The sequence below is a fragment of the Pseudorca crassidens genome, chromosome 2 (assembly GCF_039906515.1).
Source record: "Pseudorca crassidens isolate mPseCra1 chromosome 2, mPseCra1.hap1, whole genome shotgun sequence".
NCBI classification, from domain to species: Eukaryota; Metazoa; Chordata; class Mammalia; order Artiodactyla; family Delphinidae; genus Pseudorca; species Pseudorca crassidens.
Window position 1 is genome coordinate 20,018,824 of NC_090297.1, and position 20,047 is coordinate 20,038,870.

At 46.3% G+C, this 20,047-nt stretch overlaps 2 protein-coding genes across 4 annotated transcripts in view; one reads left to right on the plus strand and one right to left on the minus strand.

The window, feature by feature from the left end:
- Nucleotides 1-94: 94 nt before the first annotated feature.
- Nucleotides 95-12,267, plus strand: MTFR1L (mitochondrial fission regulator 1 like). Of its 3 annotated transcripts, none has more exons than XM_067724811.1 (7): nucleotides 95-310; nucleotides 3,623-3,764; nucleotides 4,188-4,292; nucleotides 7,111-7,220; nucleotides 7,444-7,655; nucleotides 8,870-9,191; nucleotides 11,254-12,267. In XM_067724811.1, the coding sequence occupies exons 2-7, from the start codon at nucleotides 3,741-3,743 to the stop codon at nucleotides 11,357-11,359; spliced, it is 879 nt and encodes a 292-aa protein (XP_067580912.1). In that variant the 5' UTR covers nucleotides 95-310; nucleotides 3,623-3,740; the 3' UTR covers nucleotides 11,360-12,267. The 3 variants fall into 3 exon arrangements, with proteins under 3 accessions (XP_067580912.1, XP_067580932.1, XP_067580922.1); XM_067724831.1 differs by lacking the exon at nucleotides 95-310 and adding an exon at nucleotides 638-775; XM_067724821.1 differs by lacking the exon at nucleotides 95-310 and adding an exon at nucleotides 681-803.
- A 134-nt stretch (nucleotides 12,268-12,401) lies between these two features.
- The window catches only part of AUNIP (aurora kinase A and ninein interacting protein), a 37,680-nt gene continuing 30,034 nt past the window's right edge, over nucleotides 12,402-20,047 (minus strand). Inside the window, exons 2-3 of the mRNA XM_067724801.1 lie at nucleotides 15,815-15,956; nucleotides 12,402-14,269 (exon numbers count right to left, since the gene is read on the minus strand). Of these exons, the coding sequence (XP_067580902.1) occupies nucleotides 13,416-14,269; nucleotides 15,815-15,956 (996 nt within the window). The 3' untranslated portion in view covers nucleotides 12,402-13,415. The remainder of the gene's footprint in view (nucleotides 14,270-15,814; nucleotides 15,957-20,047) is intronic.

Sequence of the window (20,047 nt, forward strand, 5' to 3'; positions counted from 1 at the left end):
GGAAGGAATGTGGGTCTCTTTCGCAATGCCTCTGGTGTCTTTCCCCATCAATCTACCCATCTGATCAACCAACTCACTGTACCGTGTGTGTGTGTGTGTGTGTGTGTGTGTGTGTGTGTGTGTGTGTGTGTGTATGAGAAAGAGAGAGAGAGAGAGAGATACATAAAGGCTAAAATAAAAGAAAGCTACAAAGCACTGGAGGGCAGGAGTCAGAGAAGAGGCGCATTCTTGCTGCAGAGAAGACTGTGGAGGGTCTTGGCTGAGAAGCATGAACTGTGAACGCACCAGGGCGAGATGAGGCAACCAAGCAGTAAGTCTGGGGCCTTGAACGCCAGAGGGAGGATTCTGAAGTTTGCACTAGGGGTGGGGACAGCAGTCACCGATCAATTGGGGGGCCGAATAGCAACTCAGACCCCTTCCAGAAGTCGCTTCGGGACTAAGCGCGGAGAGCGCCAAGGAGGCCGAGACCAGCGGCGGATGAGACCAGGCAGGCCTCAGGGATCTCCAAGCGCAATCAGCTTTTCCCCAGGGCTTTGACAGGCTGGGGCGCGGCCTCGGGTGGGCGTGCCTCCTCCCTCGGGATCGGCAAGTGCACCGCCCCCCCCTGCCCCGCGCAGAGCCCTCGCTCGCCCCGCCCCCAGCAGGGCCCGCCTTCCTAGGGCGAGCGCCGCCGCGGCTCGGTGCGCAGCTGCTAGGGATCGCTTCCGGGGGGCGGGTCAGCGGAAGTGAGGGCGGTTGAGGCTGGGCGGCCGGCTGTGGTAGGAGGGGCCGTGAGGTGAGTGAGTCCGGAGCCGCAGTGTGAGGTGAGACTAGGTCCGAGCGCCGCCCCGGAGCGGGAGCGCGGCCTTCCGGCCCGGCTGTCGCGCGGCCTAGTGCCGGGCGCTGTGCGGTGCCCGCGGCTGCTGTGCCCGCGCCGGTTCTCGCGGGAGCCCGTGTCGTCCGCCTCACTATGTCAGGGGGGAAACTGAGTCCCCAGGGGCAGTTGCTCGCCCGAGTCAGCCAGCTGCACCAGAGGCTTCTCGTTTCGGCCGCCTCCTCGCTCCTTCCGGGACCCGGCCCCGGGCCTGTGGGTCCAAGGGCCGCCCGAGCTGCGGCGAAAACTTGGCCGACCTTGGCCCTGTCGGGTCGGGCTGTTGCGGGGGAGGGGAGGCGTGTCCCGGGCAAGGTCCTCGCGGCGGCTCCCCCGGCGCAGAACTGCGCTGAGCGCGGCGACCTCGGCGGGGACCGGGGTGATGCGGCCAGGCCCCGCTCGGGAGGCGCTGCGTCTCCGGCGGGGGACCGCGTGTAAACACTGGGGCAGCAGCGTCGGAAGGGGCAGTGCGCGCGCAGAGGTGGTGGGAACCAGCCGGCGCAGCCAGCGAGCTGGGGGCGTCTTCTAGCCAGACGCTTGTGGAGGGTTCAAGGCTAAGTCGGCGTTCTCGTTGGTCCGTGTCTTAATTGAACAAATGCTCGAGTGCCTGCTGTGTACTGAGCGAGCGCTGGGCTGTGCCTGGGAAGTCCCCGCCCTTCGGACAAACTGCACAGCACACCGTTACCTAGTTACTGCTGCTCGAAGGAAACGCGGGGTGCCGAGCGGAGAAGGGGAGGCGATGCTTGAGTTGAGCTCCAGAAATGATTAAGGATGAGCTTGGAGAAGGGGGTGCTGGTGTTTCGAGCAGAGGCAATAGTGTGGACAAGGCCAGCGTGGCTGGAGGGCAAGGCTAAAGCAGGTGTGGCTGTGAAGTGTGCAGGGACCGGAGTGGACAGGCCTTGTAGGCTGCGGGGAGTTGAGTACACAGGGCAGAGAAAGATGAGGTTGGGCCTGATTGGGGACGGCCTGCTGGCCATGCAGAGGAGTCTAGACGTTATCCTCTTGGCTCTAGCAAGCATAGGGGGTTTGAAGCATGGCAGGGATATGATTAGCACTGTGTTCTAGAGAGATTCCCCTGGCTGTCGTGTGAGGGTTAGGCCCAGCTGAGTTTGGAGGTAAGTTTGGAGAGGAAGTGGCTGCAGTGACTAAAGTGAGAAACACAGGGAAACAGTGTTGTATGGAGCTTGTGGCAGCCACTGAAATTCAGCAAAGAGCCCGGCACACAAAAGGACTTTGATAAAAGGCTTGAATTTGCTGAGAAGATGGAGCCCGTGCAGGAGGCAGCAGGGTCTGCAGACTTTCTACTGCCGTGACCACTGAGTGACCTTAAACCAGTCCCTTCCTCTCTCTAGCTTCTTTTCCTCATGTATTGTAAAGTGAGTGAGTGATACCTCCTCTCCTAGCGGTAGAAGAGAGACCCTCCAAGGGAGGTTTCCAGAAAGAGCTGCTTCGGTCAGCGCAGCCCAGCCCCTCTTCAGAGGCTGCCCTTGGCTCCCCAGTGACTTCTTACCCAGGACATTCCCAGCCCTTGAACACCGCACCCCACCCCCCACCATCTACCTTTGCGGCCTTACCATACTCTGCTCTTTACATATCTCTTCACATTACTTTCCTAGACCTGTGGTGGTGTTGCTGTTTTCCTTCCCTTCTTACCCCCTCTGAAGTCACCTTGTGGCCTTGGGGCCGGGGGCTGAACTCACCTGGCCACCTGCCTGGTGTGCCTTTCTTAAGCAGTGATATTCAGTCTCTGCTAGAATTATGTATTCAGGTCCTATCTCTCGTCTAGATTATGAGTTCCTTGAGAGCATGGCTGTGTCTTACTCCTTCCATAGCCCCTACAGTGCCCAGCACAGGGCCTGGCACAGAGTGAGTATTGTTGGTGTTTGATGAACAAGGGACTGAATGAGCTCATTGACTGCAGCTGCTCACCATGCAAGGGCAGCTGTGAGGAATCCAGTCAGCAGCAACTCCACCCATCTGTGTCTTGCTTTAACAGTTCATTAAGTACTTTAAAATCCCGTTTCACTGATTGACTCTTAAGGTAACTTAGAGTGGCAGCTCTTCCTGTTATCTTTTTACAGATGGAGAAACCAACATTCAGAAAGTTCCTGTGACTTGCCTGTGGCTACTAAGCCAGTAGATGGCTGAGCCAGGATAAACACTTGGCTCTTTTCCCCTGTAGCCCAGTAGACAGTTTGGCTACCGGTGGTTGGCTGTTCTTTGTACTGTTGTCTGTTTTACCTCTTCCCCTTATGGGGGCCCAGCAGCGCTAGGCGGGGTGGCACATGCTGGCCTTTTTACATCTTATCCCCAGGAATGAATGTTGGGCTTGGATGGTACCTACAACTCTGGCTTTCCCATGAGCTTTTTTAACTTCCAAAGGGTTCTGTTTAATCTTAAGAAGTTTGCTTGTTGTTTTCTCTTTCTTATCAACTTAAAAAAAATTTTTTTTTATTATAGTTGATTTACAATGTCATGTTTCTGGTGTACAGCACAGTGATTCAGTTATACGTATATATTCTTTAGAAGTTTTGCCTCAGGAAACCTAAGGGCTCAGGAAGGCTCCCGGGGTTGGCCAAGCTCGTGTAGCGAATCTGAAATAGAACCTTTAAGGGTCTGGATTTGTCGTTGGGTGAGGGAAGCCTCTTCGGCTGGTTTTCTCCCCCTGTGAAATGTCAGAGAAGCCTCAGCGTTAGTCATGGGTCTGCAGGGCCTGGTTTTGTGGGGCTTGTGTGGTGGCCACTGAGTCTCCTGTGGGGGGGTCTTTCACAGGAAGAGGAGTCTGGTTCCTTAAGATGGCCTGATATGAAGGCGTCACGCCTCCTGCGTCCCCAAGCCTCCAGAGCTGCCCTGTGGCTGCCTTGTCCTTCAAGTGCAGGAGCCAGTCGAAATGTCGGGAATGGAAGCCAGTGTGGTAAGGGGCATTCCCAGGGCAAGGGTGTGGTGGGGAAGGTTAAGCACTGGACCTGCTGCAGTTCTGAGATTCTCAAGTTAATTCTTCCCCAACCCAGGCCTGGAATTGAAGGGTCCTCCCTTCCATCCCCTCCCCCAAGGCAGAACCAACTATGATCTTGGGGCAGTTAAGGAGTCAATGTGTTTCCATCATTCTGTGCAGAGGGAAGGGAGGGCAGCCTGGCTGATCCCTACACCCGGCTAATTCCTCACCCTTTCACTGGACCCTCCCAGCATTGACTGTGCCTCGACAGCAGCAGGTGTCCCCTTAGGTGGCTGGCCAAGGTGAAGGTTGGCCCCTGCTAAAGGGGACAAGGGGAGAGGATGGGGACAGTAGTTGGATGTTCTCTGAGGTTGTGGCCGTCCCTGTCTCTTTCTGCTCTAGACCATCCCAATCTGGCAAAACAAGCCGCATGGGGCTGCTCGAAGTGTAGTGAGAAGAATCGGGACCAACCTGCCCCTGAAGCCATGTCCCCGGGCATCCTTTGAGGTAAGTGAGCTGGAAGGGCAGACAGAGTAGAGGCTCAGAGTGTATGGGAGGCTGGTGCTGCTTCTGTGCCCCAGACTCCTTGGCGTTGCCAAGGCAGGTTGCTTTCCTGGTCACTTCTTCTAGCTACCTATTTTCAGTGTTTCCCTGAGGCCATTATGCCCCATCCTCTTCCTTCTGGCCAAGTCTAACCATTCCTTTACTGGGCTATTTCAGTCTCACCTCTGTGCCTAGGGGGCCTTTAGTACCCACTCTGCAGCACAGATTCTTGTCTGGCCCAAGTAAGACCCCTCGTGCAGTGGAAAGCTAAGTAACTTTATTAGTCCCAGCTGCCTCCCTCTGAGAGCTAATGGTTAAGCATCAGCTCCAGGATAGATGGTTAAGGTGTGTGCATTTGGGGAGCTGGGACACAAAAGAGATACTTCAGCTTTCTGCCTACACAAAGGAGACAGAAATATATGCCTGAAAGGATGTGGGCCCAGGGCGAAACAAAAATGAAGGAGCTGAGTTTGTATGTCACATGGCTGAGCTGCAAAGTCTGTGTAGGAGCTTGATCTGGAGTCTCTGAATTGGTGTCAGGGTTGGTATTAGTCAGGAGTGGGTTGCGGGGGTGTTGTCCCTTGACCCAGATTGCCAGTTACTGTGTAGGGCAGGAAGTGGCCCTAGCTGCCTTAAGCATCAGGAGCAAAGGGAAGGACAGCTAGGGAGTGTGAGTCTGTCAGGGTTGCCCCCACGCTCGGCTGTAGCCCCTCCAGTCCTTTGCCTGCATGCTGCTGGGCAGAGATGATCAAGGGCACGGGCTCCCACGGAGCAGGAGTAGTATTAGTAATACTAGCTAACATTTACTGAGCCCATACAATGTGCCAGGCTCTGTGCTAAGTACTTTATATATATGTTAACTCATTTAATTGCCAATAGCAGAGGAGCACTCTGGGTAATCAAGGAAAGCAGATGGAGGCTTCCCCTAAATGGCCCATCTTAGCATTAGCTCCTGGGTCAGTGGAAGTCTTCCTCTGTAACCCTGGAGTATCACTTCACTCCTGCGAGACCCAGGTTCCCTATCAAAAAGCCAGAGCTATCAACTCCTGATCTACCTACCAAACAGTCTATAACAGAAACATCTGAATTTAACTCATGTATAGGTGGATTTTTGAGAAATTATCTCTAGATTTGTTGTAAATTGATTACTTTAAATATTTGAAGGGAATCTTGCTGATTTATTATTCTTTAATTTACCCATATAAAAATATTAAATTATGAAAAGTAAAAAAGGAGAAAGGGAAACAAATTACCTATAATCACACAGTCATGGCACAATAACTGTTCATGTTTTAGTGTAGTTCTTTTCAATCTTTTTCTAAATGCATGGTTCTTTCTTTGTTGTAATCAGTAAGTACATAATTGAACCTTCCAAATTTTTCATTTAACATGGTGTCACTCAGTCTCTCTGTTCCCTAGTTGTTCATTTGGGTGAAGGAGCAATTTAAGGAGTTACATTATGATTCCTTTTGTATAATTATTTTTTTATTTAAATCTAAATAGTCAGATTATCAAGTTTGCTTCTAACAGTGTTTGTTGCGTTAACATGTAGATCCCAGTTAGCTACAAAGGTGTTGTAAGGAGCTTGCCAGGAGAGATTTCCTGTTGCTGTAACAGATTGTCCATGTCCTTGCACCTGTATTCTCACAACCAGAAGGCAAGACGCTCTTAGGCCGTGGGCATCTGTTAAAAAGTAACTCTGGCCAGTACCACTGAAGACCGCTTTGCTCTAGCCAGGGGTCAGCAGAGAGCCAGAGAGTAAATATTAGTTTGGCCAAAAAGTTCATTGGGTTAGTGAATACATTCAATAACGTTCTTGGTGAAAATGAAAAATGTCATTTATTTTTTACTTAAAACCGAACTAGGGCTTCCCTGGTGGCACAGCGGTTATGAATCTGCCTGCTAATGCAGGGGACACAGGTTCGATCCCTGGCCCTGGAAGGTCCCACATGCTGCGGAGCAACTAAGCCCGTGCGCCACAACTACTGAGCCTGCACTCTAGAGCCTGTGAGCCACAGCTGCTGAGCCCACGTGGCACAACTACTGAAGCCCGCGCGCCTAGAGCCCGTGCTCTGCAACAAGAGAAGCCACGACAATGAGAAACCCGCGCACCACAATGAAGAGTAGCCTCCACTCACCACAACTAGAGAAAGCCCACGCAAAGCAACAAAGACCCAACACAGCCAAAAAATAAATAAATTTAAAAAAAAAAAAAAAAGAACTTTTTGGCCAACCAGTATTTTAGGCTCTGAGCCATACTGCTCTCCATTACAACTACTTACTTCTGCTGTTATAGCTTAAAAGCCACCACAGATGATACTTAAACAAATGGGTATGACCATTTTTCCAGTAAAACACTGTATATAAAAACAGGTCCCATCCCCGCTCTTGGCCACCGTGCTTTGCTTGGAGGATACAACACGCTCATGACTGGTCTCTGCACCTTCCCATCCAGTAGCCAGAGTAATCTTTTAAAACCTCAAATCTGATCCTTACTTACTCAGAATCTTCCAGTGGCTCATTATTGATCTTAGAATCAAGCTCCTAATTCACTTTCCAGTCTCTCCCAACTCCCCACCCCACCAATCCAATTCCAGCCATGCTGAATTACTTGAAATTTCACAGACTCTTGCTTCTGGCCTCTTATTCAAGCTATTTCCAACTGGGACCTCCTCTACGAAGACTTCCCTATACATTAGGTGTTCCTCCTTTGTATTTTGCTCAGTCTCCAGTTGTTTCATCATGAAGGCAGTAAATGTTGATGAATTTTGCTTCCCTACAGACCCTGCCCAACATCTCTGACCTCTGTCTGAGGGATGTGCCCCCAGTCCCTACTCTGGCTGACATAGCCTGGATTGCTGCGGATGAAGAGGAGACTTATGCCCGGGTCAGGTAGCGGAGGCAATAGCCTACCAGCTGGGGAATGAAAAGCTTCTTCCCAGATGAGGTGGTAGGCAGCAGGAAGAGTGAGAGGTGGAGGGCAACAGGAATGAGAGCTGTGGGCTCAGAGTGGGAGCAGAACCTGGCTGTATTACTCGTGTAGGAGTGGTTGAAGGAATTTTGGAAGCAGTGCAGTGGCCCGCTCTCTCTGACACACTGTCTTTCCCTGGTCCAGGAGCGATACACGCCCCCTGAGGCACACCTGGAAGCCCAGCCCTCTGATCGTCATTCAGCGCAATGCCTCAGTGCCCAACCTCCGTGGGTCGGAGGAGAGGCTCCTGGCCTTGAAGAAGCCAGCCCTGCCAGCCCTCAGCCGCACCACAGAGCTGCAGGAGGAGCTGAGCCACCTGCGCAGCCAGATTGCTAAAATAGTGGCAGCTGATGCAGGTAAGAGCCCCTGAGCTAGGACTAGGATATAGCAGGCTGTTCCTTTTTGCTTAGCTTTTGGACAGGATAGGGATAAGGATGGTCCTTGGTTCGGGGGTGTTTGGGCCTAGGGCTCTGAGGTTGCCATGAGGCCTGGCTAGCCTGTTACAATCTTTGGATGGTTTCCGTCAGCCATTTTGGGGCTGACTGGTTGGGTTAGGAACAAAATCTTCACTTAACCTGGGGCCCCAGGCAGATTCCCCGCCTTGGCCACAAAAACCAACACTCTCTTCCAAGTGTCTTTAAGATCATGTCTTCCATGAGCGCTCATGGCTTTCCTTTTCAATATGAGAAATAAGCATTCCCTACAACTAAGAGACATTCCTCTTTGTAAGCACCTATCTCCCCTTTCCTTGCCTTTTCCAGCAGAGACCCTCCACCCATTCCTCCACCTTTCTGTCTGCAGTTAAGGCAGAACCACTGGAAATGAATGGGATGACCAGATGCAGGAAATACTAACAGGTGGATCTCTCCCAAGGTGCTCAGTGTTTAACCCTCATATTCCTCCCATTCTCAGTTTTGCTCCTCACTGACTCGTAGTCATAGCTCCCAAACCTTGTCAGTTGGTAGAACACATAAAAATCACGGTGTTCTCTTTGAAATCTTCATGTATTTAATTCCCTCATATGGCAGTTTTATAGAGGAAATGGACCTGAATTTTCCATTTATATTTGTTGGCTACTTTTTTGTCCCTAGAATGTTCCCTAGAAACTTAGAAATTGAGGAAATTCTATCCATTAAAATCTGGGCACTAGGAGGACCATCACCACTCTGGTTTTTTGCTTCAGAACAATTCTTTCAGTCACAGATAGCTGGATTCAAAGGAGCACAGTCAGAAGCACTGGCCTAATTAGAGAAAAGGACAAATTCAGGCCTTGGTTCTGCACTGTTGCTTCAGTCTAAAGAGTGCTGTCACTCCACAGCCCACTGCAGAATGGGAGCTTTTAGGAGGCAAGGCCCTTATGGGGTGGTTTTCTTCTGCCCTCCTGGAACACTGGAAGAGCCCAGTACTGCTACATCTTCTTGAGATCCTGAGAGGGGAAGGTAGTGGAGGAACCCAGGATGTCATGGTGTCAGCGTAGGAAATGAATGTTTGGTAGGCAGTGCTTGCAGGGAGATGTAACTGCTGTATTTTAGCCCCAATGTCCATCCATGCCTATTGTTTTCTCTTTCAGCTTCGGCTTCATTAACGCCAGATTTCTTATCTCCAGGAAGTTCAAATGTCTCTTCTCCCTTACCTTGTTTTGGATCCTCATTCCACTCTACAACTTCCTTTGTCATTAGTGACATCACCGAGGAGACCGAGGTAGAGGTCCCTGAGCTTCCATCAGTCCCCCTGCTTTGTTCTGCCAGCCCTGAATGTTGCAAACCAGAACACAAGGCTACCTGCAGCTCGTCTGAAGAAGATGACTGCGTCTCTCTGTCCAAGGCCAGCAGCTTTGCAGATATGATGGGTATCCTAAAGGACTTTCACCGGGTGAAGCAGAGCCAAGATCTGTAAGTGTATTATAAGGAGCTGTGATGATCTGTTTATTGTTTAAGTTGCCTGTGGCCAATTATCTAATAGAAAGTACTTACATAGTAAGTCCTCAATAGTAGTCATTTGTTATTTCATTCACAAAGCTTGCTGCCTGCTTGCTAGTGCCTGGGTCCCCAGTTTGAGGAAAGAGCAACACTTTACATTTGGTTGGGGTGACCTAACCCAACCAAATGTTGTTAGACTAATAGGGATTTTACAAGAAACCTCATCTAATCCAGCTTCTGTCCCCCAGAGGGGCTTCACCACTTCAGTTTTCATACTGCTAGTGACAAGTGTCCCCATGCCCCACCCTTCAAAACATAATTGCGTAATAGTTATTTTAGTATCTCAAAAAAGTAGACTTATTTGGTGAAAGGAACATTTCCTTTAAACACAGTGGTCCATTATTCAAACCAGCCCTGCAAATTCATAGATTTATGAACAAGGCTTTTGAGACTCCTAGGTAGTTCCTAAACCTGGCTGCCTATCAGAATTGCTCAGATTTATTTAAAAAAAATACACCTTAAACTTAACAAAGCAGAACCCCCAAGGAGTAGAGCTCTAGGTGTTTCTGATGTCAGTGTAAGGGGATGTGGGAAATACCTACCATGAGAAACTCATCTAGCAGAGAAGCCCTAGAGCTCCAGCCTGAAGGAGTCACCACCTTGCAGTGTTTCCCTACCGCACAGCACATACCAGAAGAGCTTATTCAAATGCAGGTTCCTGGGCATTGAAATATTTGACATCCAGACCTCAAAATCCAGAGGCCAGATGTGCAGCTGTATTTGTTAATGCAGTTAAAAAGCTGTTTTGGGGGTGGGGAGGTGAGGGCTGTCTCCTGAGCTGACGAAGTTCCTCTTAAAGGAACAGTGACTCACCTCGCACAAAGATCCTTTTGTGGCCCCATTTTCTTCTGAAAACTAGACAAGGGTCCTGGTAGTCGATTCTGTAGGAAAGTTACTTTTACCTTCCTTCTCTGGCCATACGGACCCGCAGTTCTTTGGTCTCCTGCATTCCCAAATTCAGCTGCTGCTGCTGCCTTGGGGCCACACTGAGCCTTTTTCTTCTGGTCAATGTTTTATAGATTGGACTCTCCAACTTTCTTATACCTGCCTCTTGTACCATATTAGATCTGTGACCCCCTACTGCCAAGCCCTTCCTCTCACTTGTGTCCTGGGCCCTTTCCTCCTTTGTTGATAGAAGGAGCTGGGGGTTGATGACTAAGGAGCTGGCTTGATGACTAAGAACGGGAAAGTAGCGCCATCTTCAGGGTTCAGAAATGTGACAGACTGAAGGCAGTTCCTCTTTTTGTTTTCAAGGTTTAATAATCAATCTTGGCCTTTACATCTAGCATAATGACCAATAAAATGCTTTCATGAGGATGTATGTATGTAAGAGTTCACTAGAATTTCAAGCAACTATTTTCCAGGAAAATACCTGATGTTATCAGGTAATTTGAACCTACCCTAATCTGAAACTGGTTTTGTTCCCACTGGTCCCTTATGATGTGAACATTTTACTATAAATTCTGGATTGCTTATAAAAAACCTCTCAGTTTCCCTGACAGGGAGACGAGGTAATAGTAAATCCTCAGCACACCTTTTCCTCAGAACGAATAAATGTCAGAAAAGCCAAGAGTCATCAGTCATTTCCCCTGCTGACCTGGGGAAATGCTACTAAGAAAAGATAGGGCCAGAAGGTGGGAGCAGAAGCTTAGCCACCACAGGCCAATACCAACAGGTTTGCCCACATTTTGTAGCCATTTTAGGAAACAGCAAAGCCATGTCTAGTTAAGAGATGAGATTTGTAACCAGCAAGCTTGGTTTTGAACTGTGGATTCACCACTTACTGAGTGACTAATGACTTTGGGTAAATTCATAACCTCAATGTGCTTCAGTTTCCTCATCTGTAAAAGGATTGTAGTAGCTCCTACCTCATAAGAGTGTTGTGAGGATTAAATGAGATTGTATTCCAACACACAAAACACTGCCCAGGGCAGAGTAAGTACTCAATAAATACAAGATTTTATTGTGTCTCTAGGAACCGGAGTTTATTGAAGGAGGAAGACCCAGCCCTCCTTATCTCTGAGGTCCTAAGGAGGAAGTTTGCGCTGAAGGAAGAAGATATCAGTAGAAAAGGAAACTGATGGCACTCAGCTCTGCAAACTCAGTCTCATGCTCCTGGAATTCTTTCAATAGCTGCCTTCCTCACTGCAGATGTTTCTGCCTCTCAATTAGAAATCTTCTGCAACAGTCTGGCCAAAAGCTAGAGCTTGGACTAAGAGAAGAGCTGCATTATATGTTTTCTGTACTTCAAACCTTAGCAGAAGCTGCCTGTTTTGAGCTGAGACACGTTACAGGTAATTGTGTAGGTTGGAATGTCCCAGTTTAAAGGGTGAGATAGAAGTTTCTGGTTTTTCCTTGCCCCTGTGTGAAAATAGGTCCTAAATGAATGACTGACTTCACTGCACTAGACCCCATAACTGGTCTCACTGAACACTTTGTGCCCAGCTGTCACTTACTCTCAGCCAGTTCCTTGCAGCAGAGCAGGGCTGAGGGGAGGGGGCTATGTTTATGTACATGTTCACAGGGCAGGGAAAATCTTATGCTGCTCCATCATGAACTGACACCAGTGCCCAGCAATCACTCTCTCCCCCTTCTCTGTCCAACACCTACATGTTGAGGTCGAGCCACTGGACCAGCTGACACTTGGGCTACTGGGAGGCCTGGGCTGTTTTTTCTTAAATATATTTTGTAATACTGTACAACCAAATCTACCCTCCAAGGCCCTGGGCCCTCATTGGTTCCACTAATTGAAAGCTCTTTCTCTTCCATGGACTTTAGTGTAAGTCCAGTAGGAAAGAGAAATGGAGATGGGAAAGAGAGTACCATCCTTCTTCCAGGCCCTTGACTGCTCCTTTGCATTGGGCCAAGGTTTGTACCTACCACACCATGCATGACTCAGATGCCCTCAGGTCCCTTTTCTCTACAGTATGTATCCTGTGTGTGTTTGGGTTGAAGCACTACCTGACATTAAAGGAAGGATTTGGAGAGATATTGCATTTGCTGTGTCCATCTCTGAGTCGTGATCACCCAGTATCTCCCACAGGTATAGAATTTCTATTAATTTTAAGGTATATGAACTTCTTTAAACAGGTTCCTGGCTTCCCCTTGCCTTTAGAAGAGAAGGCTTCCCTAGGGAGCTTCTTATCTCTTTCTTTACAGAGAGATTTTGCCCTAACCTTTCAAAGCCGGTCCCGTCTTAAAACTTGCAAGCTTGCCCCCCAGAGGCTTATTTTTAAGCCTCTTAGGTACCACACCTGCAACATGGGAAACTGCCACCTAGTGGATGTCTTGAGTAGAACACAAGTCAAATTAGACGTGTTCAGACCCATGGCAATGACAGCAGAGTTGCGTTTTCAAAAATAAAATTGGTAAGTTTTAATTACCAGCAGAGCCAGCTTTGTAAACATTTATTTGGATTCATAGTTTTACAATGGGAGTTCTCTCCCACCTTGTAGTAGAAGAATGATATAGTCCCATTTAGATCGTTATATAGGTCAGCCTTTTTTAGGGAGATGTTTAAACATATAGTATATAACTTTAAAATGCTGTAAAGTTACCACCAAAATAAAATAACAAAACTACCTAACCATCTACCTCTCTCTCTATCCTCCCTGCCCCTGTACACCTGGGTCTAGGAGATTTGCCTTATCACTCAAAAAAGTGTCAAGAATAATGGTCACAGCTTAGGTCGCATGGGTAAGATTACAGCCAGAGATTAAAAGAAAGACCACACATCCATAAAAAGCAGTATCCCAGTCAGGCATCTGAAAGGGCAAAGAGGTGGCTCTGTGCAGGCTGAGTAGCAGGCTCTTCAGTGGAGAGATGAGCACCTGGCCTGCCTCCTCAGTGTTCACCATAGACTCATGCAGGGAATATACCAGCCACCTCCTCCTCAGGGAGGGGCATGATGCCAATCATACTGTCTCAACAAGCGGCCACCTGCTTTATTTACACAAAGAAAATGCTCAATAGTAACAGCATCATCCCATGCCTCCCTCCCACCCAAGATCATTCTCCTGAACGACCTTTCTAAAACAAAGATCTTACATTCCCCTACTCCAGTATACTCACCCCCTGAAGATACTTTCTTATATGTCATTTCAAGGTACTTTTGGAACCAAACCCTCACAAAGACATTTAGACTTGGTGCCTGATAACTTGATTACCTTCAGAGTCCTGGGTAAAGAGCAAATCAGTCTGCAGATTTAACTGAGTGGTCCTACCCTGGCACTGAGCCCAAGGGCTGTTAGGAAGCTGTCCTAAGCCCTGATTTTGGTCATTGGTTACATCTCGGAAAGGAGCTCTAGAGTTGTGGGCAATGACCCTCTGGCCCTGAGAATCCTGGGTGAAAAGCTGACTCCAGGAGTCCTTGTCATTCTTTTCGCTGTCCCAGGAAAACACAGGAATAGGACAAGGGCTTTGTTTCACTGCTTCTTTGTTTGCTCCACTCCAGGAATCCTGGTATGTTTGAAGGAGGATGGGGGCCTGCCTGTTTCTTTTGGCAGACACCTTTTCCAAGTTAGTCTTATCCAAGAGCTGACGGCCCTTGTGCCCAGGCGTTTTACTGTGTCTCTCCACATTCTGATGATAGTTCTTTTTCTTAGATCCATAAGGCCATTCCCTTTTCCAGGAAGAATCCTCTTCTTCCTTTTGGTCCAGTAAGCAAGAACTCTCCAGGTCTTGGGTGAAGGAACAGGCCAGTGATGCTTTACTCTCTCCAGCACAGACAAAGGTATCAGGCTGGAACAAAGACAGCACAGTCACGCATGGGCTTCCTATTCCATGGTGGTAAGAAGCCTGGAAGGACTGAGGAGAAAGTCTAGCTTCCTGGATGTCTGCAGGGGTTGAAGTGGCTAAAGGGGGTGCCATGCAATCATCCCCCAAGCCCTGGATCAGATGGTCTAGCTGGGTTGCATCTTCCTTAGACTCTTTGTTGGTCTGACTTTCTATATGAGACGAAACACTCCTCTGGTCACCACCATTTGTCTTTCCTAGTAAAACAAGACGAACAAATATTATTCTGCAGGAAAACTCCACCTGAGTAGGATTTAGGTGGCTTTTTCTGAAATCAGTATCAGCTACCATAACTACTAGTGCAGGGGTCTTAGGACTCTTCACAGATCTTTGTAGCCGATCTTCCTGCTTTCAATCTCTTTTCTTTCCTGAATGATCTAAAACACAGCTCTTATATTCCCCTACTCAAATATATAGATGCTTCCCATGACCTACCTAATAAAAGTCAAACATGTTATACAGTCAGACCACAGCCTACTTTTCCAGTTGAGTGGGGTTTGTTTAACATAGGCCACATCAGTTTTGCTTTTGTTTTTTATTTAACATAGTTTCTGCTAAATAGTGATCCTGGCCAAATATCACCCCTGGATATTATCCTTTGAGAAACATGTTCAATATACACCATTTTTGTAAAGTCTCAAAGATCACATTGACCAGCCAACGCTGAGAAACCTTCTGGTGACAGTGAGAAAGAATATGGGTCTCCTGCTCCCCAAAAATTTCATGGGAAAGGGAGTAAAGACACAATTAGATGCTAAGTCCATCAGTAGAAAGGACAATTAAAAAAACTATTACTGTCCAGCCTGTCTACTTTATCAGGTGTGGAATGGATCCTGTCTGCCTTAAAAATAGATGACGTGGAATTCCTACTCCCCCCCCCCACCAAATTATGCTAAGATCTAATTACAAACAAGGCTGAATGACTGATTTCTTCTTTCCTTTCCAAGAAATATACTACAGAAATTGTTTTGTAAAAGCGTTCTCAACTGGCCTAAGACTTCAATACTGACTATGTAGAAAATATCAGAATTTTGAAATGGAAAGTGGTTTTGAGAAAAATCTGCCCTTGTTACTTAAAGCAAAAGAGTTTAAGTTTTTGTTTGTGGTAGGGAGAAGGCATTTTGAAGGTTTATGCAAAGCAATCCTGGGAACGGCACCAAGAGTTAGAGCTCTCTTCCCAGCACCCTTCAACTGGCAAGAACCCTGCTCTGTAAGCCCCAGCCTGGTCTGAGGCAGCTGGTTTCTGAAGAGGAACATGCAAACAAAGAACTGCCAAAGGATGATGAAACACAAGCCAACTTTATGCCAAGCTTTCTAAGAAAAAAGCTCTTTTGAATTTTGATTAATTTGAGAAGCTTCATATAGACATATCAATTATCAATTAATCTTATACAGACTGCTAATTGTGGCCAATCCAAGACGTATATCTTACTAATGGCACATCAGCTCCCCTCTGCACCCCCAACTCCCAAGTATGCCTTTCCTCACTGCTCTGTCAGGGAATACCAATATTTTTCTGGTTCTGTTTAGACTGAGATAAACAGAACCAGAAAAGTATGTTTGTAAAAGTATGTATATATTGCTTTCCAAAAGACGATGCTTTCTTGTGTTTTAAAACATCTAATAGGTCAGCTAAGTTCAACACAATGCACTAATGGCACCACTTCTCGTAGATATTCCAGCATGGAAAAATGAATGCACTCCCTTTTGGCCCCTGGTTGTTTCCAGTCCAGTCACCATACCTGGCTGCAAGGTGAAGAAGGAAGCAATGCTGGTCTGCCGGGTGCCTGCAGGTGGACGACTTCTTTGAGTAAAAGAAATGTTAGCCTTTCTCTCTCCAGGAAAGAGTGTTAGCATTTTGTTACTTGACTTGATTAAATGTGTCTGAGAAGGGGGAGAAAAAGAATAAGAGAAACCTATTAATATCAAAACAGCTGCCAAAAAAAAAAAAAAAAAAACAGCTGCCAGACAGGATTCAGTAAACACCAGTTACCCTCTTGGAAACACACTAGACCTCTTGGATTCGACTCATATCCTCTAGTCTTTGCTGTACATCGCCTTCCACCAATTTCTGCCAACTGATAGTGTTTGTTTTTCCTCAAGAATCACATATTCCAACCATAGCCCATTCTTTCTGCTTCCCCATGGAAATCAGGCAGGCTGACTAAACAAACAGGAAGGGATTCCACAGGTGATATTATTCTCTCCTTTATATTTAAAGATAATTAATGAAACTAGGGACCTCTCTGGCAGTCCAGTAGTTAAGACTCTGTGTGCCCAATGCAGGGAGCCCGGGTTTGATCCCTGGTCAGGGAACTAGATCCTGCATGCTGCAACTAAAAAAAAAGATCCCGCGTGCCGCAACTGAAGATTGTGCACACAGCAACGAAGATCCCGCATGCAACTAAGACCTGGTGCAGCCAAATACATGAATAAGTAAATAACTTTTTTTAATAATAGATAATTAATGATTCTACATCAGTAGCAGTTGATACATTTTTAATAGTTTTCAAATAGTCACACAGTGGTTAACAGCATGGCTCCTGAGTCACACAGCTTCTGTTCAAACCAGTACCAATTCTGCCACTGCCAATTACTAGCTGCATGACCCTCTAGAAGTTGTCTGATCTCTGTCTCATTCTCATGTGTGAAATGGGGACAATAATAGTACCAAGCCCATAGGGCAGTTACGAGGATTTGGTGAGTTAATTCACATAAAAGGCTTACAAAGTTCTGGCACATATACAGCATTTAATAATAGTTGGCTATTATTCAGAGGAGGAGCAATGAAACAGCAACAGTCTTACTACATTTTCATCTCCCCGCCCTTTATACTTCGAGTATGAACTGGAAGATGGGCCAGAAAGGTTTGGAATGTGTCAACTTTTATACCTTATCCTTATTTAATGTAATTTGGTTTTGTTTCCATTTGCTTGTTATGGAATGCTTGAGAAGTAGGGAGAATAGGATTATATTCAATTCAATTTGGCTGTGAAAGCCACAGAAGAAATGAGATTTGCCAATATCCATGTACCAAGTTGGAAGCAGGCCTGAAACTTGAACCTAAATTATTAATTCTAGCCCAAAGTTGACTTCATTTCATTTATACATTTGGAAACTAAAATGTACTTTAAGTGGTTAAAAGATGGAAGAAATTCTGGACGTAAAATTCATACTTTGACTTGGAGTACTGGTGTGGAACATTCTCTTCCACCATACAAAACTGGATAAAATACATGAAACAACTGATTTTAGACAATGGATAACAGGCAGTGCAGAACTGTGATCCCCAAGAGCAGGAAAACAAATGAGGTGAACCCTGGGACACCCTAGCTTTCTGCTTGGAAGCACTTGTCAGAATGCAATGTATACAGAGAGTACTCAGGCAAAGCATTGCAGTCTTGATAAACTGAGTAGACTGAGATTGGAATTTGGGGAAGATAAGGTGGCTGGGATTTGCAGTGCAGAGAAATACATCCAGAAGTCTACATAGAGATCCCTTCAGTCCATTACTGAATACTAACCTACAAGTGTGTTAGGTGAAACCCCGTGAGGCCAGACAAAGAAATGCCAGGAACTGCAAGATGAACAATTCCCAGAGCTCACACAGGGCTGGGAGAGTTCCCACTAGGCAAAGTGGAAAGACCTTTTTAGTACCAGTGGCATTCAGCAGAATTAGCAGAAGGATCACCCCTTAGCAGTAGAGCTAAACTAGCTGCAGAGCAAAAACTTCCAAACCTGTCCTAACAAAGCTTAAAAGCAAGCTTGATTAGCAAGTAACTACCTGCCAAAACAAATTTCAGCATTCTTTAAAGACAGTAAAATCCAGATACCCAGCCATGTAGCACACAACAAAAAATTGCTAGATATGTGAAACAGCAGGAAAACAATCCATAATGGGGGCTGGGGGGTGGCGTGGGGGATCGGTTAAATGGAAACAGAAATATCAGGGATGACAGAATTAGCAGACAAACTTTACAATAAATATGCTCAAGGATTTAAAGGAAAACGTGAAAATACTGAGAAAAAGAACATACAAAAAATTCACTAGATGGGCTTAACAACAGATTAGAGACTACAGGAAAAAAATAACAGTGGACCTGAAGTCACAGCAATACAAACTATCCAAAATGAAGCAGAGAGAGAAACAAACTGAAAATAAATTCTTAATGGTCTGTGGGGTATCAAGCATACATATAATGAGAATTCCAAAAAACAAGGTGAAAGTGGGCAGAAAATATACTTAAAGAAATAATGGCCCAAATTTTTCCAAATTTGATGAAAACTACAAACAACTGTGATTGTCTTTTTCAAAGACCAATTCAAAGGCAATTCAAAGACCAATACAAGATCTCCCATTTCACATGCTTTTCTTATAATTTGCCCTTGCTACTCTTCCCATCAAGTGGTGAGTCATATTCCCTTACCTTGAACTGGTGAAGAACTTTGTGACTGCCTGACCAATAAAGTATGATAGAAGCAACACTACATGATTTCCAAGACTGGGTCATAAAAATGCCATGCACTTCTCTGCCTTGCTTTCTTGAGATGCTCACTCTTGGAACCAGGCCCCCATGCTATGAGAAAACCCAAGCAGGCACATGGCTCTTTAAATTGTATGGGAGACACATCCTAGATATGGGAAATAATGTGAGTTAGTATGCCAACAAGTATCTATAGGCTAGGTACTAGGAAACAGTAATGAACAAAACAAGTGTTTCTGCCCTGATAAAGCTTACAGCTTAAGGGGGAAAACAGACAAACTAGTAATAGTTATTTAAATTACTACATGTATGCTAAATCCTATAACGACAACTTATAGAAAACTACAGATTATCGGAAAACAGTTAAGACCTCAATTAGCAAAACGTCTGGGAATAAGCTTTTTACCAAATTGGCCATACTTATCAGGATTAGACTCCATCCTTGGGTCAGAGCGATGTCAGGAGTAATACTGCCCCAGATATAGACCTCTCAGAAAATCCATGGCTTCAAGTATTTACATTTATCTCAGTAGAATGTTAAGACTGTGAGTGAGAGGAGGTAATCTGGAACTGAGGAGGGCCCAGGTACAAAGCCCTTCAGCTGATTATCCCTACCTCAAAATAAAGGCAGCCCCTGTATGTACATTACATAGTATAAGAAGGCCTATCTAATAGGCATCGGTTTCCTACAGGACCAAACCCCATGGTAAGCCACAGCCTACATATTGACAATTTTTACCCTCAAGAATGCCCTGAAGAACCTAACTTCAAGAGGCACGTTCCCTCCAAAACTAAAGAATCTCTAATCCTTTGGTATATCACATTCGTGGCCCAGTCGTTTTCTTCTTTCATAGTGGTAGAAGGAAAAACTGACTTCTTACAACTATGGAGCTCCTGCTACTCTTGCTATATTACAAGGATCCCCTATGACGTGTTCCTACAGAGAATGATGCTTTGGGGTGGGGGGGGCAAGGATTACCCCAAAAGTGATCCTTTCTTATACTCACAACTCTAGTAGCAAAGCAAATCTGGGATCATATACATCACCTCTCTTACTATTAGAAAATGTTTTCATGCCCCCATAGCATTTAAATTCTGTAGAGCCCTCATTCTATCTGCAAGTTTGTCTTAAAGCTCTACTTTTTTTTTTTTTTTTGCGGCAGGCGGGCCCCTCACCGCCGTGGCCTCTCCCGTTGCAGAGCACAGGCTCAAGGTACACCCATTGAAAACTGTGAAGATTTTCCTCCCAAAGTAATCTAACAATAGAAAATTATTGCAAGAATCTTCTCTAGAACGACCTGGCACTGTTTTTTCATCTAAACCTAATGAAAATTCAGCAATGATAAGAGAAAAGCAATTTCTTCTAAGTATCACAACTCCTAAACTAGAGACCTGATATGTCTACACCCATGAGCAACACTAAGTCTCATACAAAGGTGCTTCTTGCTAATGAGATTTTTCTCACTTAAAGGATGCCATGTATGTCAGAGT